This window comes from Parasteatoda tepidariorum, chromosome 10 (genome assembly GCF_982258835.1).
Source record: "Parasteatoda tepidariorum strain Cologne lab strain chromosome 10, Ptep-v5.0, whole genome shotgun sequence".
NCBI classification, from domain to species: Eukaryota; Metazoa; Arthropoda; class Arachnida; order Araneae; family Theridiidae; genus Parasteatoda; species Parasteatoda tepidariorum.
Genome location: NC_141764.1, coordinates 22,367,662 through 22,394,330, shown reverse-complemented (window position 1 = coordinate 22,394,330; position 26,669 = coordinate 22,367,662). Strand labels below are relative to the sequence as shown.

The following is a 26,669-nucleotide window of genomic DNA, read 5'->3' as shown; positions in this document are numbered from 1 at the left end:
CATTGATTACAACGTCCACTTAGTCAAATATACTTGGAGCTTGTTGGATATCGGCAGCAGCACATGCGATTCTGGCCAAAAAAACTATAATTTCTGGCCAGAAAACTATAAGAATTAGAAACTTGAAAGTACGAAGGTGTATAGAAAGATATACAGGAATTACAATGAAATAAAAAAAAATTATCTTTCGATAGTTAGTTCTAGAATCATTAATTGTTAAACTTATAGAAAAAAAGTACATTCGGGTTGCTCTACAGGCCACAGGAATGCAGCTACAGAGTTGAAATATGACGCGCTGAAAGGACCATATTCGTTTATGATATTTTCACAGGTTTTTTTTTCTACCGAAATTCTATTTTGTTCGAACGTTATTGCAGTTTTTAAGTGTTTTTAAGTTTTTTCTTTAAATACTAATAATTTTTTACCGATTGTTGAGGAAAAATGTATCACTCTCGCCATTTTGATATTATAAACTCGCGCTTGACTTGATGTCAAAAGAAAAGAGGTTATAATTTCAGGCTATAATGTTATCGTTAAATACTTTACATTTTATTTTATAACCGACGTTGAACATCCGATCTTATTGTGAGTTTAAGTCTATCAATGTTGAAACTCCGGAGCTTATTGTAATTTCGAACCCAATCCAGAAGACTATGGAATTCCCGGATCAAGCATTGAAAGGAATTTGCCTTCGTGGAGGACTTTTTGATGGAACTAACCCGCATTTGCGTTGCACGATGAGGAAAACCACGAAACCACTCATGATTAGCCCGATGACAAGGGGACTCTAGCCCATGATCCGTCTACCATTGAGGATATTTTACATCAACACTGTGGTCGGTGAAAACTGGGTGCGGAATTCGTGTCGGCCAGTCATCGCTGAAATTTGAACCCAGGGCACCTCATTGGGAAGCTTGCTCTATCCCCTGAGCCACCACTGCTCTATTGTTAAATATTGCTAACGGTTAAAATTATTTCTCATTTATTACTTCATACTGTGTCACGCATTCTATGTTTTCTACACATTTTTTTCAAACACAGTTTGTTATTTTTCAAATTTAAGTACCTTTTTACTTCATTGCGTTTTACATATAAATAAAATGTGCTTACATAAAATTATAACTATGATATAGTTTATAAACAAAATTATCTTTTTTTTAATCGATTTTTAATGAAAAAAATTATGAAAATTGAAGTATGGAGGTTGGTAAGCTGAGCGATCATTGGGTTCTTATAGCTTCCTATATAAAAGTTCCTATATAATATATTATGTGATAATTGCATTAAAAATATATAAAACATTAACAATTCCTTTTAATCAACTTCAAATTAAAACGCAAATAGTAATTATTTAAAAAATATATAATTATTTTCGAATAATTATTTAATTAAATTCAATTTTCAAAGGTCTGAATGGAATCGTACTAGTTAATAATGCGCTTTTTTATGCCGGGGCTTTTATTTCCAGTGCTTTTTTTCAGTGCTTCTTTTTTTATGGTGCTTTTTATACGTGATTCTCGAAAAACACTCCATTAGTGTCGTAGCAACATTTTAAAAAGAAGAAAATTCTAGTCTCTACTCTTGCTCATAGAGGGGGAAAAAATCGTTGAATCTATTCACGAACTGTCAATTGAGTTATAAAAATTAATTTAAATTTAAAGCAAAAAAGAAAAACATTCGTATTGAAATTATAATAAAAGTAATTGATTTCTTATTTTTTAATTAGCTTCGAAAATTTCCCGGAAAAGCCATTAATCCTTCAGAAATTGACTTGTCAAATCTATATCAATTGTTTCATTCGATGATTGCTTTTATTCTGTAGGCTTCCTTAAATGATTTGATGATGATTTTTGTACGAGGAAGTCTATAATATTTGGCATTGAGTGATTTGGCTGCTATTGTATTCCAACCTGAATAAATGATTTTTGATTGTGAAGCAAATGACTTGTAAACTTTTATTGTTAACTTTTCATCGAATAAATAGTTCTTGGAATATATTTCGGAACTTCAAAGTGGGAAAAATGAGAAGTTTACAGTTTAATATTCACTATTAAGATCTTTTCTTTCTTTCATAGATGTCTCGAATTTTTGGTAAAATTTTTAATAATCGTTTTCTCAATTTTTCTTTCATTCTGTATTTGCAAAATTTTGATTAGAGAGCATCATTTACCAATACAATATATATATATATATTTAAAAAAAAAAAAAAAGAAATATATTTAACTGAAAGTAAAGGATGCAATTCATTACATAAGTAAAATTTGCGGTTGGATTTTTTTTAAGAGCATTTACGTAATTTTTCTTCAAAAAATTAAAAAAGATTACTAATTGAAAAACTGAATGAAACAATATTGCTAGTCGATCAAAAATGCTAAATCGCGCTCTGATCGAAAATTACTCTAAGAGTAATAAATAATTAATGCAGACGGTTTCAGGCCAAAAACTGTTACTAAGTGTTATTTTGTGACGAATCAAATCGTAAGCATCGGTCAGAAACTGTTCTAAGGGTTAATATTTGACCAGTAAAGAGAATTTATTTAAAACTGATGAATAATGACGTTGATTAGAAATTGTTCTAAGCGTTAATATCTGACCTTTAGAGTGTTGGTCAGATATTGTGGTTGGTTGGTTCTAACGCCACTTGCCACACGGGCAAGCCTGCTTGGTGAAACCGAACAAATTTAAGGCAGAGTCTGCGATTCTTGTTTTTCAGTGGCGCCATCTATGGCCAAGAATTCGACTTCTGTCACATCATACGTCACACCTTTTTATAAGGCGGATCCATTCATACATCCATTCATTCATCCACAGATCGTAATTTTGACCTGATTCAGAGAACAATCGATCTCCAATCCAGTACCCCCAGAGGGTTTGATTTGTTATGGGAACATGGAGGACTTTGCGACTCGACAGAATTTTAACGTGCATCAGACACCAACTACACCAACCGGCGGGGTTCGAACCCACAAACTCTCGGACATGGGCCCAGCGCCCTACCGACCAGGCTATCCCGGTCTATGGTCAGATACTGTTCTAAGGATTAATATTTTACTAAAAAGAGTTGATTAGAAACTGATTGATAAAGACTTAAATTAGAAACTGTTCTGAGTGTTAATATCTCAGTAATGAAAAGAGCTAATAAGAAACATATTATTATAGTCGTCGATTAGAAACAGTTCTGAGTCTTAATTTTCTCATGAACAGGAGATAAAGAATATTCTTTTGCTTACAAAATGCTATAATCTGTGTTGAAATAATTCCTTTTTTTTTCCAATGCCAGGCACTGAATTTGAATCTTTGCCTATACTATGCCAGAATTGTTGCTCATTTCGCGTTACCCAGTGGGCACCTGTGAACCAAAGTCACGGAGGCGAGCAACATTGCCTACATGAAATAATTACTTGGAACTGTTGTTTCTTCTGTTACATGGGTTAAGGATACAATTAAGGATACAGTTAGGGATGAGTGTTATGACTCATCCCTAATTGTATCCTTAATTTGGCTTGTCCTTAACTGTATATTTGCAATTAGGTATATCATCAATTGTATACCTGTAATCTGGTACATAGTTGGAAACAGTTATTCCAGCTGTTAGAAAAGTAATACTAAGTAATAAAGATAATAATAATGATAACGAATAAATATTTCTTTAGCATTCAGTTTCTAAAGTTACAAAATAAAATAATTGTTAGAATAAAACGCCTCATAAGTGAATGTTATAGCTCAAACTCAATCGCTCAGGTGTCTAGAGATATTTATTTTAGTTTTATGCAAAGTGAATAATAATAATAGTAATAAAGAAATAAAATAAATGTTCAAATGAAATTCTTTATAAATTTTACACTTTTCTAGTTATACATATTTTCTATAACCGTCGTTGAACAGCAGACACAATTTTTGGGTTTACAACTTCTAATGTTCAACTCCGTAGCCTTGTAATTTTGAACTCAATCCAGAAGACAAGGAAGTTCTTGGATCAAGTATTGGGAGAAATTTTGCCTTCGTGGAGGACATTTTGATGGAACTAACCCGCACTTGCGTTACATGCAGAGGAAGACCACGAGATACTTCCACGGTTAGCCTGATGGCAAGAGCACTCTAACCCAAGCTTCGTCTACCTCTGAGAAATATTTCACGTCAGGACTGTGGTCGGTGCAAGCCGGATGCGGAATTCGTATCAACCAGCCATCGCCGGGATCGAACCCCGGTTCACCTCAATGGAAGGCGAACGCTCTATACCCTGAGCCATCATGGCTCTAGTTATACATATAGGGTGTTTCGTAATAACTGCCCTTAATGCATTTTCCTTAAAATTCATGACAAAGTGAAGCAGAAACGTATTGATAGCAAGAGTCGCAAATTAAAATTCGAGGGAAAAAAACGCCATCGAAATCTGACAGACAAAATCTCGTGTCAATCTGGTGTCAATCCGAAATCTGGTGTCAAAAGGACAAAAGGTTGAGGACAAAAGATGTCAAAATGACAAAAGGTTGAGGACAAAAGGTGTCAAAAACACTAAAACTGGTCCACCGGACCTAACTAGTTACCGGAGGAAACAGAGAAGAGCTCCATGACGATTATTAATAGAAACATGTTTAAGTTTCAACCGGCAATCAAACAGGTTTTTATATTTTGGCGCATACGCCTTTCTCAGTTAGGGTTTTTAAAGTATCGATAGTGGTTTAATTTATTTCTCTCCAAAATATTAATTTGTGAGATCAATTGGTATACCTTTTTTTTCACAACTCTAATTATACGTATTGAGGATTATTAGGGAATATCCTCTACACTGGGTGTTCCGTATAGATTTCCCTTAATATGCATTAGAATCCATATCAAAAATAAGAACATAAATAAACACATGAGGGTTGAAAATTAATATTTAACCGAAAAAAGAAAGAACACTGTCGAAATCACAGTACAGGAAGGAGCATATAACACACAACAATACAGTACAGATTTATACAGAGGAAACAGAGAGAAGTTGAAACACGATTACTAGAAACACCTTAATATTCAACATCTAATTAAACCTGTTTTGATGTTTAGTACATCTCATTTTCTCAACCGTAATTGGTAAAATTTCGAAGGCATTTTTTTTTTTTTTTACTTGCTTAAAATTAATATGTGACCTCCATGACTTTTTGTTTCAATTTTTGATAAGGATTTTAAGAATATCTAATAAGAGCGGTCTTAATAGAACACCTTATATATTGTATTATATTCGGCCTGCTTCCGAAGTGGTTAAATTGTATAGTTAAATTTCAATAGGTAGTAATTATGATGTATTAATTCTATCAATACTTAATGATTATGAAATATTTATACTTACTGAAAGTATAAAACATTGTTCTAAATTTTATTTACGAGTGTCTATTACTCTCTGTGGTCGTAAGCTTTCGATTTATACCAGATTACCATGGTTGGATTACAAATTACTCCCATGAGAAAAGTGTGAGAATTTGCGGGCACATCCGGCTTTTATAATGATGAGAAAAGGTCTTAAAAAAGAGCTGTAAAAGAAAGAACAGGTACCTGCGATAAACTCGCCAATAACGACATATTCCAAACGCCAAATATGATCGCCAGCTTGGAAGAAGCTTGATATATTGGCCAACATTTTATTGTCTACAATTCGCTCGCTACGTCGGCTCGCAAAAGCGTGAAGCAGATACTTTTTCAGGCCTTTACCATTTATTTTACACCTTTATTTCTTTTCTTTTTTCTCATCCTTCCCTTTTTACGGTACTTCTATTTCGATCCTATTTTATAGGAATCCTGTCAAAAGTGCTTTATTACCACAAGATTAAACTGCTCGGCATTTATTTTCTAACAGAATAAGGTTATAATCATGCCGCTGTGGTTTTTTTCCCCCTTTTATATTTTTCCCTTTTTTTCCCTATCCCGTTTTACTACTCTTATCGTTTCATTTTTTTCCCGTCCTCCCAACGTATATTTCAGTGGTCGTAAATCTTATGGCCAGAAGTTTTGTATGGAAGGCCGCACACGGAGTACATTAATAACTGCTTTTTATCGCATTAATATTCCTTGTCAGGAGTAATAGTGTATTTGCGTGCCTTGTTTTGAGACTTGTGGCCTTTGTTGAAAATAAGCATTTAACAGATACAATTACTACTTTTTCGAGTGGGGCTATCTCTGCTGCCCATAACGTTGGACTTGCTTTAAAATGAGAGCTAGATAAGTCTTAAAAATAAATGTTACACAGTTTTTTTTTTATGGATTGTGATGCAGACAACGATTGCACCAACAAAAACCAGGAGCTGTTTTCGCTATTTGCTTAATTGTTCTTGGAATAAAAATTTTGAAATAAGTTTGCTTACATTGTGCCAGTATGGCAACTTCTATGCTTAAAATAAAGTTTATTTCTTAGATGATCCAAGAGGCATTTATTTTATTTCTACTGTGTGAAAAATGTTTAAAACACCAAATTAATTTTCTATTTTTTTAAAATGAATTAATAGGATTTTTAAATAGAGAACGTGCACAGAGAACATTATTTCTGCTTTTTATCGCATTGATATTCTTTTTTCATTAGATAGCCGTACTTGAGAGCCTTGCTTTAAGACTTTGTGGTCTTAGATGAAAAAAAAAGAAAGCATTTAATAGATATAAATAATGCTTTTTATGTAGGCTATTTGATGCCCACCTCATTGGACTTGCTTAAAAGATAGTGAATAAACAACTCTCAGAAACGGTACCTGTTAATTCACTAATTTATCTAAATTACTGAAAATTTTAAAAGTTCATCTGTAAACAAGAATAAAGACAAGGCATCAGAAAACTTTTGAAATTCTAGTTATGTGATATCAGTTCCACAAGTCACATTTATTTTAGTCTTGTTTACTTAACACAATGAATCAAAATAAATCAAACTGTGAAACAGTTCTTTTTTTTCCCATTTGAATGAAATTTTATAACACGCTGAATGCTATAGGGGTCACTGGTGACCGGCACTGAGTTTGTTCGTAGCACCACGGGGGTCACCGGTGAAGCCAAGATTATTTAACAGATTTAGTAGATTTATATCCACCACTATTTCTAAGCAATTCGCAGGCTTATATAATTCACCACTTTTTTCAGATATGTCATGCTAAACCTTTTAAAAAACTAGCAAAATCTGTCTAATATTTGCAAATTTAGTTTGTAGTTATTTACCGTGGTCAGACGGGCAAACCATGTAAAATTAGCGTGGCATCCAATGTGTTAACAGAACTTCGATACTTTAGTATGACCAATCGGTCTCTCACTCCAAGTTACATTTCTTTTGAAAGTGACATTTTCAGTCTATTTTTTTTTTGTCGAAATTTACAAGCTTCAAAACATTATCTATATAACATGAGGGGGTGCATAAATGTTGCGATGAACTTCTAAAAGAGTTACTATACATCTTTATGATTAAAACTTCACGAAAACCCTTGCCCAGAAATGTGGTCACATGCCAATAGGGGTGCTACCATATTATGAGCTGCTTCTTCGTGTGGTTCTGAACACGTCATAACAGGGAAGTGTCCCTAGCAGCATATGAAGATATTTCCGTGCATAGGTATTTAAGCAATTTTAATCCTAAAGATGTGTCCTTAGTTCTCTAGAAGTTTGTCGATCCCAAAAATTCCAGTTAAAAAATTCCTAATCCTGTAACCTTAGGAGCAAAACTTATTTTAGATATGAAATTCTTACACCCGAAATAGACAAGATCATACAGTATCATAGCATTCATATAAATGAAACAAAAAACGTGTTCCCTAGTGTAATTATTAAGAGAAAGTGGTTGGTTTTTAATTAAATAGAGCCGAAAGTTAGTTATAATCACTGATGACATCTTTTAAATAATTGAAAAATGGAGAAAAAATAAAATAAAATGCTAATTATAACAAAAAAATTTCTTTTTTCTTTCAACCCTCTCAGACAGTTCAATTAAAAATTTTGTATAATTTTTAGAAAACTTTGCCCTTTGTCCACATTTCTGATAACAAACGGGTACAGAAACTTTCCCTTTGTTTGGATATAGAAAACAAATTTGAAGCATTTCGAAGATACTTTTCGGATAATACAAACGCTTACTTTTATCTGAAAATACATGCTCACAAGGAATTGCATTTAAAGTACAAAATTTGACGCTCCAACAAAAGTTAGTGACGCAGGAAATGAATGTTGTAACACCAAAAGTGAAAAAAGCGAACGCGAAACAAAGAATCCAAAATGAACCCAAATGATGGTCTCGCAGTTCGTAAATGTTGTGTAAAAACATAAGATTCTTGTGTTGTCTGTGGTTGTCACTTGCGGAAAAGAGAAGAACACCCACGCAACAAACACCGGAAATTCTTTTGAATTGAACTCAGGTGGTACAAGAAGTCTATTCAAACCTGAAAATGTTCGAAAAACAAAGAATCTTCTAGATTATGCCTTCCTCAACTAGGAATTTATGGAAAATTCAACGATACCTTTTTCAGTTTTCAAATAAATTTCTCGTTTCAGGTTTCCTTTCATTCTTTTTTTCTTTTTCTTTATTTCTTTTATTTATTTATTTTTATAAGTAAACGTAAACAAAAAGTGGAAAAAAATTGAGGTGTTATCGCATGTAGTGAGATAGAAGATTTCTGTATTACATTTAATTAAAGGGGCCTAGAAATGACACAAAATTATGACTAAAAAACATCCCTCCTCGAAAGGGTTTTTCTTTTTTTCTTTCTTCCATTCTTTTTCTTTTCTGTTTTTTTTTTCCTTTGCCCCTACACAAAAACAAAATATTAAAAATAGAACAAAAATGTGTGTTAAAAAGTTTCCCAAAATTTTTTTGATCACCGAATATTTAATAAGAAAACGTAGGCCATCTTGTTTTTAAAATTTTCGAATAAAGCAAAAAGTCTATAAATAAAAGGGGTTTTAAAATAAATAGTTTTCAAACATTTACCCGAAGTTTGTAGGCTGCTAATGATAATTTTCCTTATCGCACTGAAATATAAATTTACATGTTTTCCAACTTGTTTTTTTTTTATTGAAAAGGTAAAATATGGATGAAGAAAATCAGTGGCAAGAAGAAAATTTCGAATTCGTTTCGTATTTACACACTTTTCTTCTCATTTCCTTTATATAGTTAGGTATTTAAAAAAATTATCACCAGAAATATTATCAAATTTCAAGTATACTAAAAACATGAAAGAAAAGTTAACAAATAACTAACACAGAACAATTATAATTTAAAATAAAGTAAAAAAAAAATTAACAAAGGCTCTGAACATAGTTTTTAAATTAGCCATAAATTACAAAAGAGAAGAGAAAAAGCTACACACTATAGTATCTTATATTAGTTTATTTCTTGCTTTTATTTTTTCTTATTTTTTCCCTTCCATCCATTCTAAGGGAAAAAATTACTTTACGAAGGAAAAATAAAATATTAGAATTTAAAAAAAAAAAAGAAAATTAAATATTAAAAGTTGATATTCTAAATTAGAAGTATGCATTATAAAGCTTTGAATATTAAAAACTATTAGTAATTTTAATTGTTGTCAAAATTATAAATTATAAGATTAGTACGTAATTTTAACTCTTTTGTATGCCTCTTCATGCTGGCTCTTTCTTCTATCTCTAAAACTGTCTGTGTTTAGGGTCTTAAATTCGGATAATGGGTGTGAGCCCAAAAACATAAAATTTTTTACCCTGACTTTAAAAAATATTAAAAGTTTAACGTCATATGTGTGAGAGGGACGTACGAAAAACGAATTTTCTCATACGAATTTAACATACAAAGATAATGTTACAAATTGAACTGTAGACAACTCTTTTCTTTTCTCTCTCTTTTTAATATTCATAAGATAATATCAGTGATGTTTGCTAGCTCAGAACTCTGTATGATCAAGACCGAATTTTATAGCACGTTCTTTAATAATTACTAATCTTTATGCGATTCTATCAGGAAAGGATAGGCAAAAACAACGGGGTTTGGGGGGGGGGAGCATCACCGAATTAGACTTCGAAAACAATCTGAATCTACATATTTATTTTCCTTACAGTTACAATTTTGAAACATGTTTCAAAGAAAATAAATAATGCGAGATCAACGTTAACAGAAGCAATAAAAATTAAATTCTGAATTAAAATGCAATTTTAATGAAAAAAAAAAAGTCTTATTTCGGTCAATTTCGACTTACTATCATGAACTAGCCACGAGCAGTTAGCATCATGTCAAATATGATACTGAATGAAGTTATCTTTATTATGATGAGTTGAATTTCTGAAAACGTGTTTTATTAATATAATAACGGAAAGTCCAGGGGAAGGGCAACAAATAATAATAAATAAAAACAAATTTGGATGTATATTCGCTTTTGTAAATGTTTTGATATAAGGCTTTCAGTTTTGTACATTATTGTGTAGTGTTGATTATTGCCGATTTATTGATAATTTATTACTTTTTATATTTTGTATAAAGACCGGGTTTTCATCTAGTGTTACTAAAAATGGGGTTTTTATAACAGGAACTTTAATACCTTAATTTTCACTTTAAAACAGTTACTAAGAATTATTGTACTTTTTTCTATTTTTATTTAATTTACATCCCAAAAATGAATTTGGATGCACATTAGCTTTTGTAAATATTTTGATATACGGTTTTCAGTTTTGTACATTATTGTGTAGTGTTGATTATTGCCGATTTATTGATCATATGTCACTTTTTTATATTTTGTATGAAGAACAGGTTTTCATTTACTATTATTAAAAATGATGTTTTTATTAATAGGAACTTTAATACCTTAATTCTTACTTTAAAACAGTTGATAAGATTTATTGTATTTTTTTCTATTTTTTTTAATTCACCCAAAAATACTGAAATTACCTTATAATTAGTGCAATGCATAAAAATAAACCTTATAGAAATCACAGTTATCTAAATAAAACCATTCATAATTTATTTTCTTATTAAATAAGCTTGCTTATCATTACACAATATAATATTCTAAAACGAGTGTGTAAATAATAACCTGCAATAAAACGCTCAATGAATTATGCAGCCACCCAACCGTGTTGTTATAATGGAACAAAAGCTCATAAACTAAATACTGAAGGAAAAAGAATGTAGAACGATCATTATGTTTTCACCAAACAATAAAAACGGGTGCAATTATTTTTTATTTTATTTAATTCGAATCATCATTTTTGCTATATACCTGGCTTCGAGGTTATTAACACTTATTCATAAGCATCAGCTGATTTTCTGATATAAGGTTCTGTGTTTAAAATAATTAATAGCATCTAAATGATTGTCTGATTTTAATGGCTACCGACAAGATATGTAATACAATGAAGAAATAAAAATTAACAAACACTTATTTAAATAATAAATGGTATTTTGCATGATAAAGATGTTGTGTAAGGTTTTTATAACAATCATATCCATTTTATTAATGCTATAAGGTTTTTGTTAAAAGCATTTTATTAATGTTTTAACCCAGAAACAGGGCAATAAAGTTCTTCTTTGTTTTGTATAATTTAAATGACCAACCAGTGTTTTCATTACAGAAAAAAAAATGGGAGAGAATTTCTCACCCTTTCTCGAAAACAGGGTGAGGTTTCAAAAAGTTAAGTGAGATTTCTAAAAATTAAAAAAACACGAGTAGACTTGGAAAAAAATTATTTCTTTAATTATAATACATTTTTAACATCTTCTAATTGAATATTTTTGCTGCATCATTTGTTGCTACTTGGAAAATGTTCAATATCTACTTTTTCATCAGCTATTACATTTATTTGACTGAAAAATATCCGTATTTGTTTCGATTTGACCGTTTCTTCAGACATTAGTTTCATTTTCATTTGTCCGCTACGGAGTAGAAGATGCTGCCTTAACAAGGTATTTGTCCATCTTACTTTCATGCACAAAAAATGTAAACGTCTTCATGAATAAATCTAACCTACGGTGAACACGTGGCTGCAGAGAAAAGGGTTCTGCTGTTCGCACCGGTTCTGAACAATACTGGTAAATAGGGAAGCTAGATAACAAGGACCGATGTTCAAAATAATGAAATATCAAGGAAGAAAAGTGAAACAGATTTTATTAAAAATGGCAAAAGACGAAATTTTTTCCAAAATTCGCGCATTTTGAAATTGATTAATAGAGTGCGCGAACTTCTCGCGTTTATCATTTCTTATTGCGAGAGAAGGAAAAAATATGCGAGATTCTCGCGTTCTCGCTCTGTAATGAAAACACTGCAACACATCTTAATGTTTTTATTGCAGTCATTGAAGTAATAAATAAATCAACAGCCCAGTTTGAAGCTTAAATGCTATCTAATTTTTTAAATAGAGTAAAAATCATCGAAATGCAATATTTGTAGTCAAAGAGTTAATCATAATATTACGTCTCATTTATGTAAAAATACTATCTAATGGTTTGGCAACTAATTTCATTAGTTTTTTTTCCTTCCAATTTTTACACATTGTACACGTCATTAACTGTTTTAGACAGAATGTTTTAGATTGTTCGAAAGAAGATGTCTTGTTGTAGCGGAGTTAATTTTTGTTAATTTTCAAGTTATAAAATTAAATTTCAAGTTGAGAAAAATGAGCATTTTTGAAACCTAATCATGAGAAATTGCAAGAGATTTGCATTTGGCGAAGATTTTCGAAAATTGCCAAGTACCTTCCTAGTGAAAATTCCTTCCTAGTCCTTTTAAATGTAATTAAAATTACTGAAATGCAATATTTAAAGATTAAAGACTTTTTGCAAGCGCGAATGTGCGCGCAGTGTTTTAATATAGAAAATTTGGAAATTATTTGCATTGATATAAATAATTACGAACAAAATTAAACATTATTTCCAAAATAGTTAACACAATTTTTTTTCTCCATTACATAAAAATTCAAGCACCTTTTGGCAAACATTTGTAGACAGCATGAAGCCAAAAATCTTTTTTTTTTTTCTCCTTTTCTTGGCGAAGAAAAATTCAGTGATCTCCTCCTTTTCGTCAGTATGGCTCTTGTATAACGAAATGAGAATAGATTGGCTGCAGTTGTTGTGTCACCATTTAAGATTTCTTTTTTTGGCCTCATAGGGGATGGTCGGAGACAAATGGTGAGCAATCATCACCTCTGACACTCGTTGGGAAAAGAGTGGAGAAAATTGATGCTCTTCTACTTCGACCTATAGGGTTGCCAAGACGCCAAATAATCTCCCAGATTACCTGGTCTCTTTTGTTATCCTTACTTGATTCTCACTTGTCAGGAGAGTATAATTTCCCAATTAATAAATTGTACTTGTAACCGTCACTGAAATGTTTGAATAAACTGTTTTCAAAATATGATATTTTAAGTTCTATAGATATTAATATGTCATTAAAATGACTCAGATTATAATAAAAAAAATAATTATTTGTGAGAATCTCACAAATTCCCACGTACAAAAAAAAAAAAAAAAAAAAAAAAGGTTTTAGTCAAATTTTAATGTAGCAACCTTCTGTAGCACAAGTTTCAATGTAGCACAACCTTCTGTAGAACAAGTTTCAGTGTAGCAACCTAATGTAGCACAAGCTTCAATAAATATTTACGTAGTTTCAATTACAATTTTATAGGAGAAAATTTTGATTCATTTTACGTTTTTAACACATTTGGAGATATTGTTATTCTAAATCCTTCAAAAAAGACACGAAAAATTAAATTCCTCATTCTACTATAAAATGGAAAGCCTTTACATGATATCATCATCTTCATAGATGGCCAGACAGCCCAATGTGAGCCAATGCCTGAAGATTTCTCCATGACGACTTCCGATTTATCTTTGATCTCCAATTCTTTTCATTAATTTTTTTATGATTACACTAAATCTTTCAAAACCGATACAAAAGTAAAATTTATCATTCCAATAGAAAATTGAATATTGTTATACGATATTTTTATACTAAACCTTCTGAAACAGATACCAAAAATTTAATTCATTTTACTTAAAAATTCTTAATATTTTTAAGTTTTCTGAAAAAAAATTTTCTCCTAAGTTTAAAAATATTTACCGTATTTTTTAATAGTTTTTTAAAAGCATTATTTTTTCATGACTTAATTAATACAATTTAAAAACCATGCATTTATTGAAAAAGTTACTTGTAGACTCGAGTAAAGAATAAGTCAAATTGTTCTGAATTTGATGATCTATCTTTCTTATAGACAATAAGGAATATTGATCAAAGTTTTCATTTAAAATACTTTCTGAGAGTTTACGTCATGTAGTATATAAATTTTATTTACATGGTTCACGATATGTATAATCGAATTGCGAGGAATTTGGTTTCACACGTTTTTTACAAAAAAATTGAGATAATTGATCTAAATTTTTACTGAAGATACATTTGAGGAAGATCAGCGGAAGTTTGAATTAAGTGGTCAATTCAAAGGATAGTGAAAACGTGTGAAACTTGTATGATATATGATTTTTTACCTGATGCATTGAAAAACTGGTAATTTAATTAGTTATATAAAGATTCAAAAATCAATCTAAGCCTATTTTAATCATACGTGCCGAATAAAAAATTCAAACATAATTAGGAATACTCTCAGTATTTGCGCATTGTTTCCTCAGAATTTAGCTCCATAATCTTCCTCATGTGATCAATATAAATTTTCGTATCCAGAATCTCATTTGTCACATTTCGTACGTAATCTATCGTTGCTGCAATAGATAGTTCTTCTGATTTAATGATTTCTCTCATTTTTGCAATACACTGGTTTGCTCCGTTTATGCATTCATCTTCTTCTGCAATAGTGGTTTCTAAGCTGGAAACATTTCGTTTTAACAGTCTATTGCAGTCTAACAATGCTCGTATTTTCTTTTCCATGCCAGAAATATCTGCTTCTCCAGCAACAGATGAGTCCACATCAACACTGTTTCGCTTTTTGACATTTTGGTTCTCTGGAAGTGCCGTAGTTTCTGTTTTATTTAAATATTTTTGATCATCCATTGCCCACTGTTCAGTGCCATCAACATCAGAGTTGTCTTGTTGTTTGATTGCTTGGTGCTTTAGAAATGCTGTTATTTTCATTTTCAAGTTGCTTTTCACTGTAGCCTCTGTAATATTCTTGGAACCTTCTAGTTCACCCATTGACTGCACTTCTCTGTCTGCAATACAGGTTTTCACATCCGAGTTGTTTCTCTTTTTGGGCTCTTGGCACTTAAGAAAGGTCGTCATTTTCATTGCAGCGTGGATTTCCATTGTATCCTCTGCATTATTCTTGGAGCCTTCAGGTCCATCGATTAAAGATCCTTCTCTGTCCGTAATAGGAGTTTCTACATTAGAGTTGTTTTGCTTTTCGCTTTTATGGCACTTTGCAAATTCTGTTGTTTTCTCTTCCTCGTTGTTTTTCATCGCAGCATTTGTATTATTCTTGAAGCTTCCTTTTCCCTTCAATAACGACTCTTCTGCAATACAGGTTTCCACAACAGAGTTGTCCCGCTTTTCACTTTCTTGCCATTTTTGAAGTTCTGCAATTTTTGTTTCTACATCTTTCATCATGACAGACCCTGCATTAAAATTGAAGCCATCTTTCCCATCCATCTCCTGTTCTTCCATTTCACAGATACAAGCTTCTTCCTTATCACTGCCTTCTTTTTTGCAATAAGTCACAATCCATGGATTTTCTTTACTTTCCCCGTCACTATTAGTGTCAGTTTCGGAGTTATAATTCGAGCCTTCTTGATCAACCATTGTTTCACCAGTGTGTATGAACCAGATTATTTATTTTATTGGTTTACTGTTTGTCTATGCAAAAAAAATATTATGTTAATTTCACAGTGAGCAATGCAAACTGCCTTTGTACAATTTTACAATAAAGTTTTTAGCAAGTTATCTTTAAAATACTGTTGTTGTAAGTAAAAATTCAATGTTAACAAAGATTGGTTTCCAAGCATGTTGTTGCAGAATTATTCAACTCATTGTTAGAAGTATTGTTACGAATACATGCGAAACAACGACCAAACGAATAAACAATTGACAATGGAAGGTGGTTTCCATACAAATGTAAACAAAAACAAATCTGGATCTCCTTACCTTCACGACTTCCAGTTCGAAAGTGCGCAGCTGCTTCCTACAACTTTTTTTTTTGCGACTTGATATTTTAAAACAAATAATTTCATTTTCAGTAAGATAATATAAATCTGAGGTCAGTCCTGCTGCATTAATTGCTCAAATAATTGTTTCATTATCCTAGGAACATTTCATTACCTTTACGATTTTGAAATCGTTAACAATTAAGGTACAGTTGAAAAATAATGTTTACGGTACCCATATGGTTTTGTAACCATTTATGAACGGGGAAAAAATGGCTTCATAAAGGAATGTGATTTAGCAAATAGCGGGAAAAAGAATGTTTCATAAATTTTTACCTGACTCGGTTGTTGCATGGACTTGGAACTATAAAATTAAAGGTGGAACGTTTAGATATCTCACAATTCAGTTAGAATTTGCCACAATTTACTGGAATCGGAGATGAACTTAGGATATTGAATTATACATCGAAAACATTGAAACACTCCACACACAGGAATCGATACACATACACTATTTATTTTCTCAAGCTCAATGAATAATTAATTAGGATGCGCATAGCGCCATCTGTGGACTGTAGTATTAAACATACCGCCCCCCTTGAAACACGGAGGGGTTTCAAAATTAATGAATTTAGTTAAACAATAACTAAGTAATCGCCAACGGTCGCAGTGACGGATGTCGTCTGGAATCGTAGGTTGTGGAATAGCTGTCAATGCCTTTCCTATCAGGAAATGTCCTGGTGTCAGAACAGACGGATCATCTGGACTGCTAGATAATGCACATAGTGGTCTTGAGTTAAGGCATGCCTCGATTTGGCATGACAGCGTGGCCAGTTCTTCGAAGGTGAGACTAGCATCTCCAACAACTCTTTTCAAATGAAATTTGAACGATTTCACTGTAGCCTCCCAAATGCCTCCGAAGTGGGGAGCAGATGGAGGATTGAAGTGAAAGGCGATGTTGTCTGTTACCAGGAATTGTTGAAGGGCATCTTCCTTCATCAACTGCCGGAACTCCTTTTTGAGCTCTCTGCTAGCTCCGTAGAAATTGGTTCCTTGATCGCAGAAGATATCTGAAGGTCTACCTCTGCGTGCCACAAATCTTTTTACACAAGCAATAAATGCTTTTGAGGTTAAGTCGCTGACGACTTCAAGGTGAACTGCCTTCGTTGCGAGGCAGACGAAGACGCATATGTAGCACTTAGTATTGCGGCTGCCTTTTCCCTTGGAGCTCCGTATTAAGAATGGGCCAGCGAAGTCCAGACCAGTTCGTTGGAAAATAGAAGAGGGACAAACTCTGGACTCTGGAAGATCTCCCATGATTTGCTCGGCGAGCCTTGGACGATTTCTGAAGCATGGGATACATGTTCTCACCACTCTTCTAACTGCATCTCTGGCTGAGAGAATCCAAAATTTCTCTCTGAGAGTTGCTAGGAGAAGTTGCGGTCCGGCATGAAGAAGTTTCAAGTGATAATCCGTGATAAGTAAGTTCACAATATGGTCGGTTTTAGGAAGCAGGATGGGATGCTTCCTTGATTCTGGAAGCATTGAATTTTTCAGTCTACCACCGACACGAATTATTCCGGAATCATCGCAGAACGGAGTCAAGGGAATAAGCTTGTTATTCGAAGGAAGTTGCTTGCCTGTTGAAAGATAGGAGACTTCCGTCGGAAAATGATCTTGTTGGATGAATTTGACAATTCTCTTCTCGGCTTCATTCAATTCTGCCGTTGTTAAGAAGGATTTGTTTCTTTTATCTGCAGCGACAGAACAGTTCTTCATGAATCTTATACAACAGGCAACTGCTCTTTTCAGCTTGTTCCAAGACGAAAATTTTTGAAAAAACTCTGCCTTGAAAGTAGCATCAACTACATTCAACATTACCAGCTTGGTTATTTTGGCTTCGGCAGCCATGTTTTCTTTTAATTGTGGATCATCTTCAAACCTTCCATTAGGAAAAGTAGAACTATTTAACCAATCAGGTCCGTTGAACCACAAGTCGCACTTTTCTAGTTTAGTTGGTGGTATCCCTCTCGTTCCACAATCAGCTGGATTCTCCAAACCGCTCACAAAGTTCCAGTGCACGTTAGGAGTCAGCTCTTGAATTCGTGCTACTCGATTAGCTACGAACGGTTGCCATCTTCTTGGTTCGGACTTCAACCATGCCAGTGTGATCTTGGAATCAGACCATGCAAATGTCTCAGAGATTGGCACAGTTAGTGTTGGCAAGGTAGCTTGTAACAAATTGGCCAGAAGTAAGGCAGAACAGAGTTCCAGTCGAGGTAGAGACTGTGGTTTTACTGGAGAGACACGTGTCTTGGAAGTTAGCAGTCTAGATGTCACGGCTTGGTTTGTATCTTTGGAACGAATGTATATAGCAGCACAGTAGGCCTTTTCTGAAGAATCACAGAATCCGTGTACTTGTACGTCGGTAGCCTGTGGAATGAGGATATAGCGTGGAATCTTGATATTTGTAAGTAGAGGAAGCTGTTTCTGGAATACTCTCCATTGACTTGCCAGAGAGTCTGGTAGCTCCTCATCCCAGCCTAGATGATGACTCCAAAGCTCTTGGAGGAAGATTTTGGAAGTGATAACTGTAGGTGCCAACCAGCCCAAAGGGTCAAAGATTTTTGCGACTTCGGAAAGTACCTTGCGTTTAGTCCATACGTCGCTCTCATTGACGGTGATGGTAAAGGTGAAAGTGTCAACATCTGGAAGCCAAGCTATTCCCAGAATCTTGACCGGTTGGTCGTCGTTGATCATGTGTTTGGAATCAACAGTCTTTAACTCTTCCGAAATGGTTGCTAGTACGTCAGGATCATTTGACACCCATTTGCGTAGAGAAAATCCTCCTCTCTTCATCATTTCCTGCAATTCGGACACCAGTTGAATGGCTCCCTCCTTTGTTGCACTCCCGCTCAGCAAATCATCAACGTAAAAATGACAAAGGGTGGCTCTTGAAGCGTTTGGATAATTTTCTTGTTCGTCTATGGCAAGCTGTCGTAAGGTTCTCGTGGAGAGGAATGGTGCCGAGGACGTACCGTACGTAACGGTAATAAGACGATACTCCTTTATTTGTTCGGTTGGAGAATCCCTCCAAAGAATTCTTTGCCAGTCTACGTCTTCCTCATGAACTTTAATCTGGCGGAACATCTTTTCAACATCAGCGCAAATGGCTACACTGAAAAGTCGAAACTGGATGAGAATAGGGAAAAGTTCTGGTTGCACTCTTGGACCAACCAGGAGCAGATCGTTGAGAGAGAGTCCGGATGAAGTTTTACTGGAAGCATCAAAAACTACACGAAGCTTTGTTGTGCAGCTAGTGTCTTTGACAACTCCATGGTGAGGAAGGTATAAACTTTTGATTTTATTAATATCAGAGTCCGGAACCAGTTCCATGTGATTTAAATCAAGGTATTCCTTCATAAATTTTCGATAGAGGTTGTATTTCTCAGGATTAGAAATGAGATGGCGTTCCACGCTGATTAGCCTACGAATTGCATTTTGTTTTGAATTACCTAACCGCGTGGGAGAAGTGTGAAAGGGCAACCTTACTGTGTATCTACCATTCTCATCCCTAGAATGTGTCTTTACGAAATGATCTTCACAAGCCTCTTCTAAAGAAGTTAAGGGTTTGACGCATGGTACAGAATCTAATTCCCAGAATTTATTGATTAGAAGATCCGATTCTAACTGAATATGATTGACATGCAGAGAATTTTGACCACCAGAATTTGCCTTACCACCAATTATCCAACCCAGTTCTGAACGAATGGCAAATGGCTTATCCTTACCTAACGATAATGTTTGACCCTTTAGCAATGGCAAAGTAAGGTCAACACCAAGGAGTACATCAATCGGAGCACTCTTGTAAAATGCTGGATCAGCCAGAGAAATATCCCCAAATAATTCGCGCATTGAGGAATCTAAGTCGTGATGTGGAATCATGCCTACAATTTTGTTAATCACATAGACGGATGCATGAAAGGAATTTTGAGATGAAAAATGTGAGGTGAATTGAATCTCAGCAACCCCATTTGTACGCGTATTGGATGCGCCTAAGCACGAAATGCGAACATTGGCCTTTTCCTTTTGCAAGCCCAATTTCTCAATACACTCATTTGTAATAAGCGAAGCCTGGCTACCGCTGTCCAGAAGACATCTACAGGTCTGATAGTTACCCCAAATATCTCTCACCTGAATCAGAGCAGTGCAGAGGAGAGTTTGAACGTCTGGCCCCACACCCGAAATACACGATGTAACATCTACCACTCTAGAATTATCACTTAATTGACTAGTACTTGGAATAAGGGCAGGCGAAAACACAGGAGCGTTGATAGAAAGTTCACTAGAATTTGACTGATTTACAGCACCCTGTCTTCCCCTATCGCTAACATTTTCGATATGAAGTAAAGAGTGGTGGGGTTTTTTGCATCTTTTACATCTAAACTTGCTGTTGCAAGTTTTCACACTGTGAAATCGAGTTAAACAGTTAAAACAAACATTATTCGATTTAGTGAAATCTAAACGGCCTTGAACTGATAATTTTAAGAACGTATCACACTTCGACAATGTATGATCTCCATTACATAGAGGACATTGTGACTGGGCGTTGGACGAGACCAAAGTCACTTTTCTTTGAATGTTTCTCTTAGTAGTTGAACTCGGGATAGATCTAGCTTGTGTTACAAGGAATTGCAACAGTTCGTCCAACTTTGGAATGACGTCAGTTTGAAAGGTTCTCTCGAACCAAGTTCTTGAATTTGCATCAAGCTTGAACAATATCATGTGCATTAAAAGGGTATCTGTAGTTGGATCAACCTTGTATTCCAAGGACTCCAACATTCTTACGAATTCCTTAGTGGAATCTATCAAATTTAAAATTTGTGTGGATGATTCTCCACTCAAGGGCGTTATATTGATAAACTTTTTCATTAAGGAGGACATAATTTCTCTTTTGTTAAAGTATCTATCTTTTAGCAATTTCCAAGCGATTTCGAAATTATCATTAGTAATGGATAAAGAGTTTACGATTTTTAAGGCATCTGATTTTAAACTCCCCTTTAAATATTGCAATTTTTGCGCTCCCGTCAAATTTTGATTGTTCGAAACTGCAGCTCCAAAAAGATCGGAAAAGGCAAGCCACTCCTCATTTGCACCAGAAAATGTAGGTAAAGATAACGTAGGAAGTTTCACTTCAGCAAACTGAGATGAGACAGAAGCCTGGCCTGAACTTTGGTTTTTAACCTCAAAACTAGAATTCACTACGGGAGGCAAAAGCCGGGTGTCGATATCGACAAGTACTGACTCTAACGCATCTAAAATGTCGTCCTTTTCCGTAGAATAAGTTTCCTCATCCTTTTCCTCGCAAATACTTATAATAGAATCTAAAATCTCTTTTGCCTCAGTTCTAAATTCCAAAAATCTATTTTTACGAGCCAATAAACCCGCATTATTTAAATTCCCAATTTCCTCTTCTGTTTTCTTTTGCAATTTAGTAATCGATGATTTAATACTCTTTTTTTTCTTTAACAAGGCTTCCATATCCATTAGAATATATTAGAATAAGAAAAATAATTTATTAAATCAAAAACCGCAGAACAGAGCTGTTTATTAAAGTCTAACTGTCTAGCCCAAACAAAATGATTCCACTGACGCCTGTGAACGTGAACGGGGGAGAATGCAAAATTGCAAAAAGAATTACAGCGGTATAAAACGAAACAGTAAGAAAGAAAACAATAATAAAAAGGAAGGGGAAAACGAGACTTTTTGTAAATATAATACAGGAATGACAATGGCAGAATACATCAGTAATTTAGCACATAAGTAATTAATCAATCAAATAAGTAAATAAGCACATTTAAACAGATTAAACCCTTTTGAATACACTGGAATTTGAAATATTACACTACGAACATTTCTTTCGTTTTAAGCTTAGCATGTATGAATAAATTCGAATGTTACTTTTTTATTGAATTATGACAATATTTTAGAAAAAATATTTGCCGAAACAACAACAAGCCAGGAATTTTGAATTAGAATATTTCAGCTGGGCTCCGGCTCGACGGACCAAATGATTTAGCAAATAGCGGGAAAAAGAATGTTTCATAAATTTTTACCTGACTCGGTTGTTGCATGGACTTGGAACTATAAAATTAAAGGTGGAACGTTTAGATATCTCACAATTCAGTTAGAATTTGCCACAATTTACTGGAATCGGAGATGAACTTAGAATATTGAATTATACATCGAAAACATTGAAACACTCCACACACAGGAATCGATACACATACACTATTTATTTTCTCAAGCTCAATGAATAATTAATTAGGATGCGCATAGCGCCATCTGTGGACTGTAGTATTAAACAGAATGCATAGTCTGAATGTATAAGGATAAAAGTCTGGTTGTATAAATCGTATTAGGTATAAACAATCAATAAACATTTCTTGTCACATTTAGTTTGAATATCATCTTTTTTTTTTTTTTTTTTTTCTGTACAGTTGTTCGACTGTTTTGTTTGAATATGGTGTAACACAGTGTTTCTCAACGGGGGCGATAACGCCCCCCTGGGGGCGTTGGGAGTATGCTGAGGGGCGGTGGACTTGTTTTGGGCGGCTGGGGGGCGTTAGGTATGTTTTGGGCGGTAGGGGGCGATGAGGATTATATGTTATTCAAATTTAATTTTAATACTCCCAAATAAAATTATTAAATTAAGAATCATTTAGTAAATAAAATTGATCTAAAATTAATTATAAAGAAAACAAAGATTAAATTAATATAATAAATTTAGATTATCTGATACAACATTAGTACCAGCAGTAAAACGAACTTATGCAATACATATTCTCCGATCCGAATCAGCACAGCGCATAGGCAATTACTGTAACTATCTCTGTTCAAGTTTGTATTTTCTCTAATCATAGAAATATTATTGTAAAGTTACCACTACGACTTCAAAATGTTTTTAACTCATTGTTATAATTTCATGATGAATGGGATAGGGGCCGCTGCGCGGCCCAGTTGTTTTTAAATAAAGTAAGTAAATAAGCACAGCGCAGCGCATGAGTCAGTAGTTTTTGCCTCTGACTCATTTCAGCCATTTGGTGAGAATTAAAGTGCATGCGCTTTTTGTAAAAATATTCGATTTGACCCGTGTTTCTTATGATGGTTTAGTTTGCTTCCTAGCAGTTTTTTGCCCAATTTCGATTCGATTTCATTGTTTATTTGGCCAGGTACGTTTGTGAATTAGTTCTTAATCGTAAATTATTTATTAATTTGAAAAAACAGTCGATTTTCTTTCATTCGTATTTTGCTGCCACCAACAATGTCGGTTAACATAAAGAAGTGTATTCAATACAGTGTCACGTACTTGAAGTTTAGATTTGTTCAATCGCCCTCGAACTCTCAACTACCCATGGATTTATTTTATAACAAAGTTTAATATAATGAGACAATGGAGTCTTCTCGTTAGCAAAAGCATTTGCAAAATATTCATCCTCACAAACAAAATAAAGATTTGTCATTTTTCACGAATATCAAAGACAAGTTTCTGAAGGCACCTTTGGCCTCAGGCTTACTGACAACCTGATCACAAAAATGCGATGATGATTTGATAAGTTCTTATAATATATAAAAATTAATTGCTAAATCTGGGAAATGTCATACCATCGGCAAAGAATTGATACTGCCGGCTGTTAAGGAAGTTTTAGGAACAGTTTTACACTATCCAGCCTCATCTGATTTAATCAAAAATATCCCTTGCAATAGTGGGTCGACATGGTGGGTTTTTCGCCGTTTTGAAGAGGATGGTACCAGATATTTTAGCAGTTCACTGCGTGATTCACTGACAGTATTTAATAAGAAAAAACCTCAGCGACCGTTTGCATCAGTCATTGCAATATGTCATATCTGCTGCGAACAAAATTCGCAGTAATGTTCTCGATGATTGATTACTCAGACAGCTGTTTAAGAAAAACTATGAAGAATATCGCTTTCTACTACACCGTGATTCGCTGGCTTTCCAAAGGAGCTTTGTCTCAATAGGTTCTTGAATCTTTTCAACTCTGTGCTTGAGTTCCTCGAAGACAGAATGTAACTCTGAGAGACAGATTTCTAGAATTTAAGATAGACGTTGGTGGATTTACTTGCAAAATTAAATGGTGTTAATTTGCAACTTCAAGGTGACAAACTCAATTTGATCCAGCCGAAATCAGTTATTTCTACATTTCAAATAAAAATTATTTTTTGGTAGCAGAAATTTGGTTGGAATGAGTTCAATGAATTTCAAATCTTATCGTATCTTGAAAAGAATGGTGAAATTTCCTCTGATGATACACAAGAATTGCCTCTACTCTGGGCTGTCAAAATTCATTCTTATTTTCAAAATTATTTTCAATTTCCTTCCCTTTCTCCTACTTCGTCGAACGTGGATAAAGTGCTGTTATGGATCAAGTCACAAAAAAGAGAAATAGACACGAAATCATGCAACGAGAGGACTTGCGTCTTCACCTCAACAGAAATATTGAGCCGAACGTTAAGAAATTGGCTATGAACCATCAAGTACAATCATTCCACTGACATAGTAACTTGATTGTTTCGTTGATACTACTTTTATTTTTGGGTGTTTTTTCAATTATCTAATTAAGAACAGGTGACTCTTTTTAAGTATAGCTTTCTTTGTTGTACTATTTTTTTCATTACCGTATTTATTTTTATTATGACAAATAGACTGTGATTACCTGCCTGGAGAAAATTATCGAGTTAACGTACACATTAAATTTTTTTAAAAAAAACAAGCAAATTTAACGTTTAAAAAATTGCCTAAAAATGCATCTTATAATTCAGCACACCCCCTCCGTCCTCACGCTCTAAATAACTGGATTATCACAAAGGGGGACGTTGATATGTTTTTTGCTTATTAAGGGGGCGGCAACGTTAAAAAGGTTGAGAATCTATGGTGTAACATAACAAACATAGTTAAACAAAACAGAGTTCAGATCAGATCTGTTTCAAAATTATCTCGATCTGATCGTTCGAGATTCTGATAAAGTTCAGCACGATTTATAATGCTTTCTTTTCCTTCTGATTTTTAAAAAAGATTACCCTTTTTTCAATTGAGAAATAAGTTGTGTATTAGTTTTGAAATAAATTTAATGGAACTCACGTTTTAATTTCTGTTATGTTGTTGTTGTTATTGTAGTTCATTTACGTCGCACTAGAGCTGCACAATGGGCTATTGGCGACGGTCTGGGAAACATCCCTGAGGATGATCCGAAGACATGCCATCACAATTTTGATCCTCTGCAGAGGGGATGGCACCCCCGCTTCGGTAGCCCAACGACCTGCACGCGAAGTCGAGCACTTTACGGCAGCACAGTTTAACGAGGACCAATACTGCACACCCACGGTTCCTGCGCAGACTGATCCAAATGGTCACCCACCCGCACACAGACCGCAGCCAGTGATGCTTGACTTCGGTGATCTGATGGGAACCGTGTCTTAACGATCAGTCCACTGCGGGACTGTTATGATCCTACAATGACAAAATAACAAATAAATTGCTATTTAACCATTTTTACTGAGACAATTCTAAAAGTGTGGAAACCGTTCTTTGAAAATGCGGCTTATTATTGTATAGAACAAGCTCTTTCCTATTCAAAGTATACACATATATTAATACGACTGATATTTTATGCCGCTACAATTCAAACTATTACTTATTGATGTATTCAGCAGGAAAAAACATAATTTTTTCTTCAAATTGGCGAAATATTTTATTTATACGTGCTTTCATTCCTTTTTTATGAAACTAAATGCATCCGTTGCTCACAATATCGCCAAAATACAACCCTCCCAATGCAGAAAATCCAATGACAAAATCGTTAACAGCTGGTTGAACAAGAGTTTGCACTTTCACGGTTTACAGTAGTGGTCCCCGTAAATTATGGCACTTAACCCTGGGAAAGCCCTCCCCTGGCGGCTGCAGTACCACTTCTTTATCACCCAACCATATTTCTTTTTGTATCTGCAAAAGGTTCTGTCTGGCAGATAATGGTCGGCGAAAGCCCATCGCCAGGTTTGGTGCTGGGACACGCATTCCAATGGGACTCATCTGTAAATTGCGACTCCTTCGAGGGTCGCATTTTACAGTCACGCTGACAGATGAAGAATCAAGTGGCGTTATCTCAGGGGCGGAGGTTGAAATGGCTATTAAAAGTGGGAGGGAAAAAGTTCTCAGGAAATTATAAATAAAAGGTCAGTGTCTCCATCGGCGATGTTTTACTGTCTTTAATATAAACAGGAAACGTATGCAGTTGTTGAGGAGGAGTTTTTACGACTTTTTTTACAATCTGTCAGCTGATCCGTTTGTCTGTTGGTCGTAAATATTAATGAAGGGATTTTATACAAGAACAGGAAATATTAAAGATATATATGAGTGCGTGCATATGTTGGATATTTATCTTTGGATATATATACGGCTGCTATAATATGAAACTGTCTCTTAAAATGTCAGTTGAATCCACCTCTTGACAGAGTTTTTGTTAATTTTTTCCCCTTGTGTATTCAAGTGCATATGTTATCGTGAAACCTCGGAAGTCGTTCATATACACATTACCTTGCT

At 34.2% G+C, this 26,669-nt stretch overlaps 2 protein-coding genes across 2 annotated transcripts in view; both read right to left on the bottom strand.

The window, feature by feature from the left end:
• LOC110283308 (uncharacterized) overlaps nt 1-26,669 on the bottom strand; it is a 408,935-nt gene that overhangs the window by 7,015 nt on the left and 375,251 nt on the right. The gene's annotated exons all lie outside the window — the stretch shown is intronic.
• Nucleotides 16,589-26,159, bottom strand: LOC147802434 (uncharacterized). The gene is made up of 2 exons (XM_087152689.1): nt 26,037-26,159; nt 16,589-21,529 (listed from the first exon to the last, which is right to left on the bottom strand). Exons 1-2 carry the CDS (start codon nt 26,157-26,159, stop codon nt 16,589-16,591), a joined length of 5,064 nt encoding a protein of 1,687 aa, XP_087008815.1.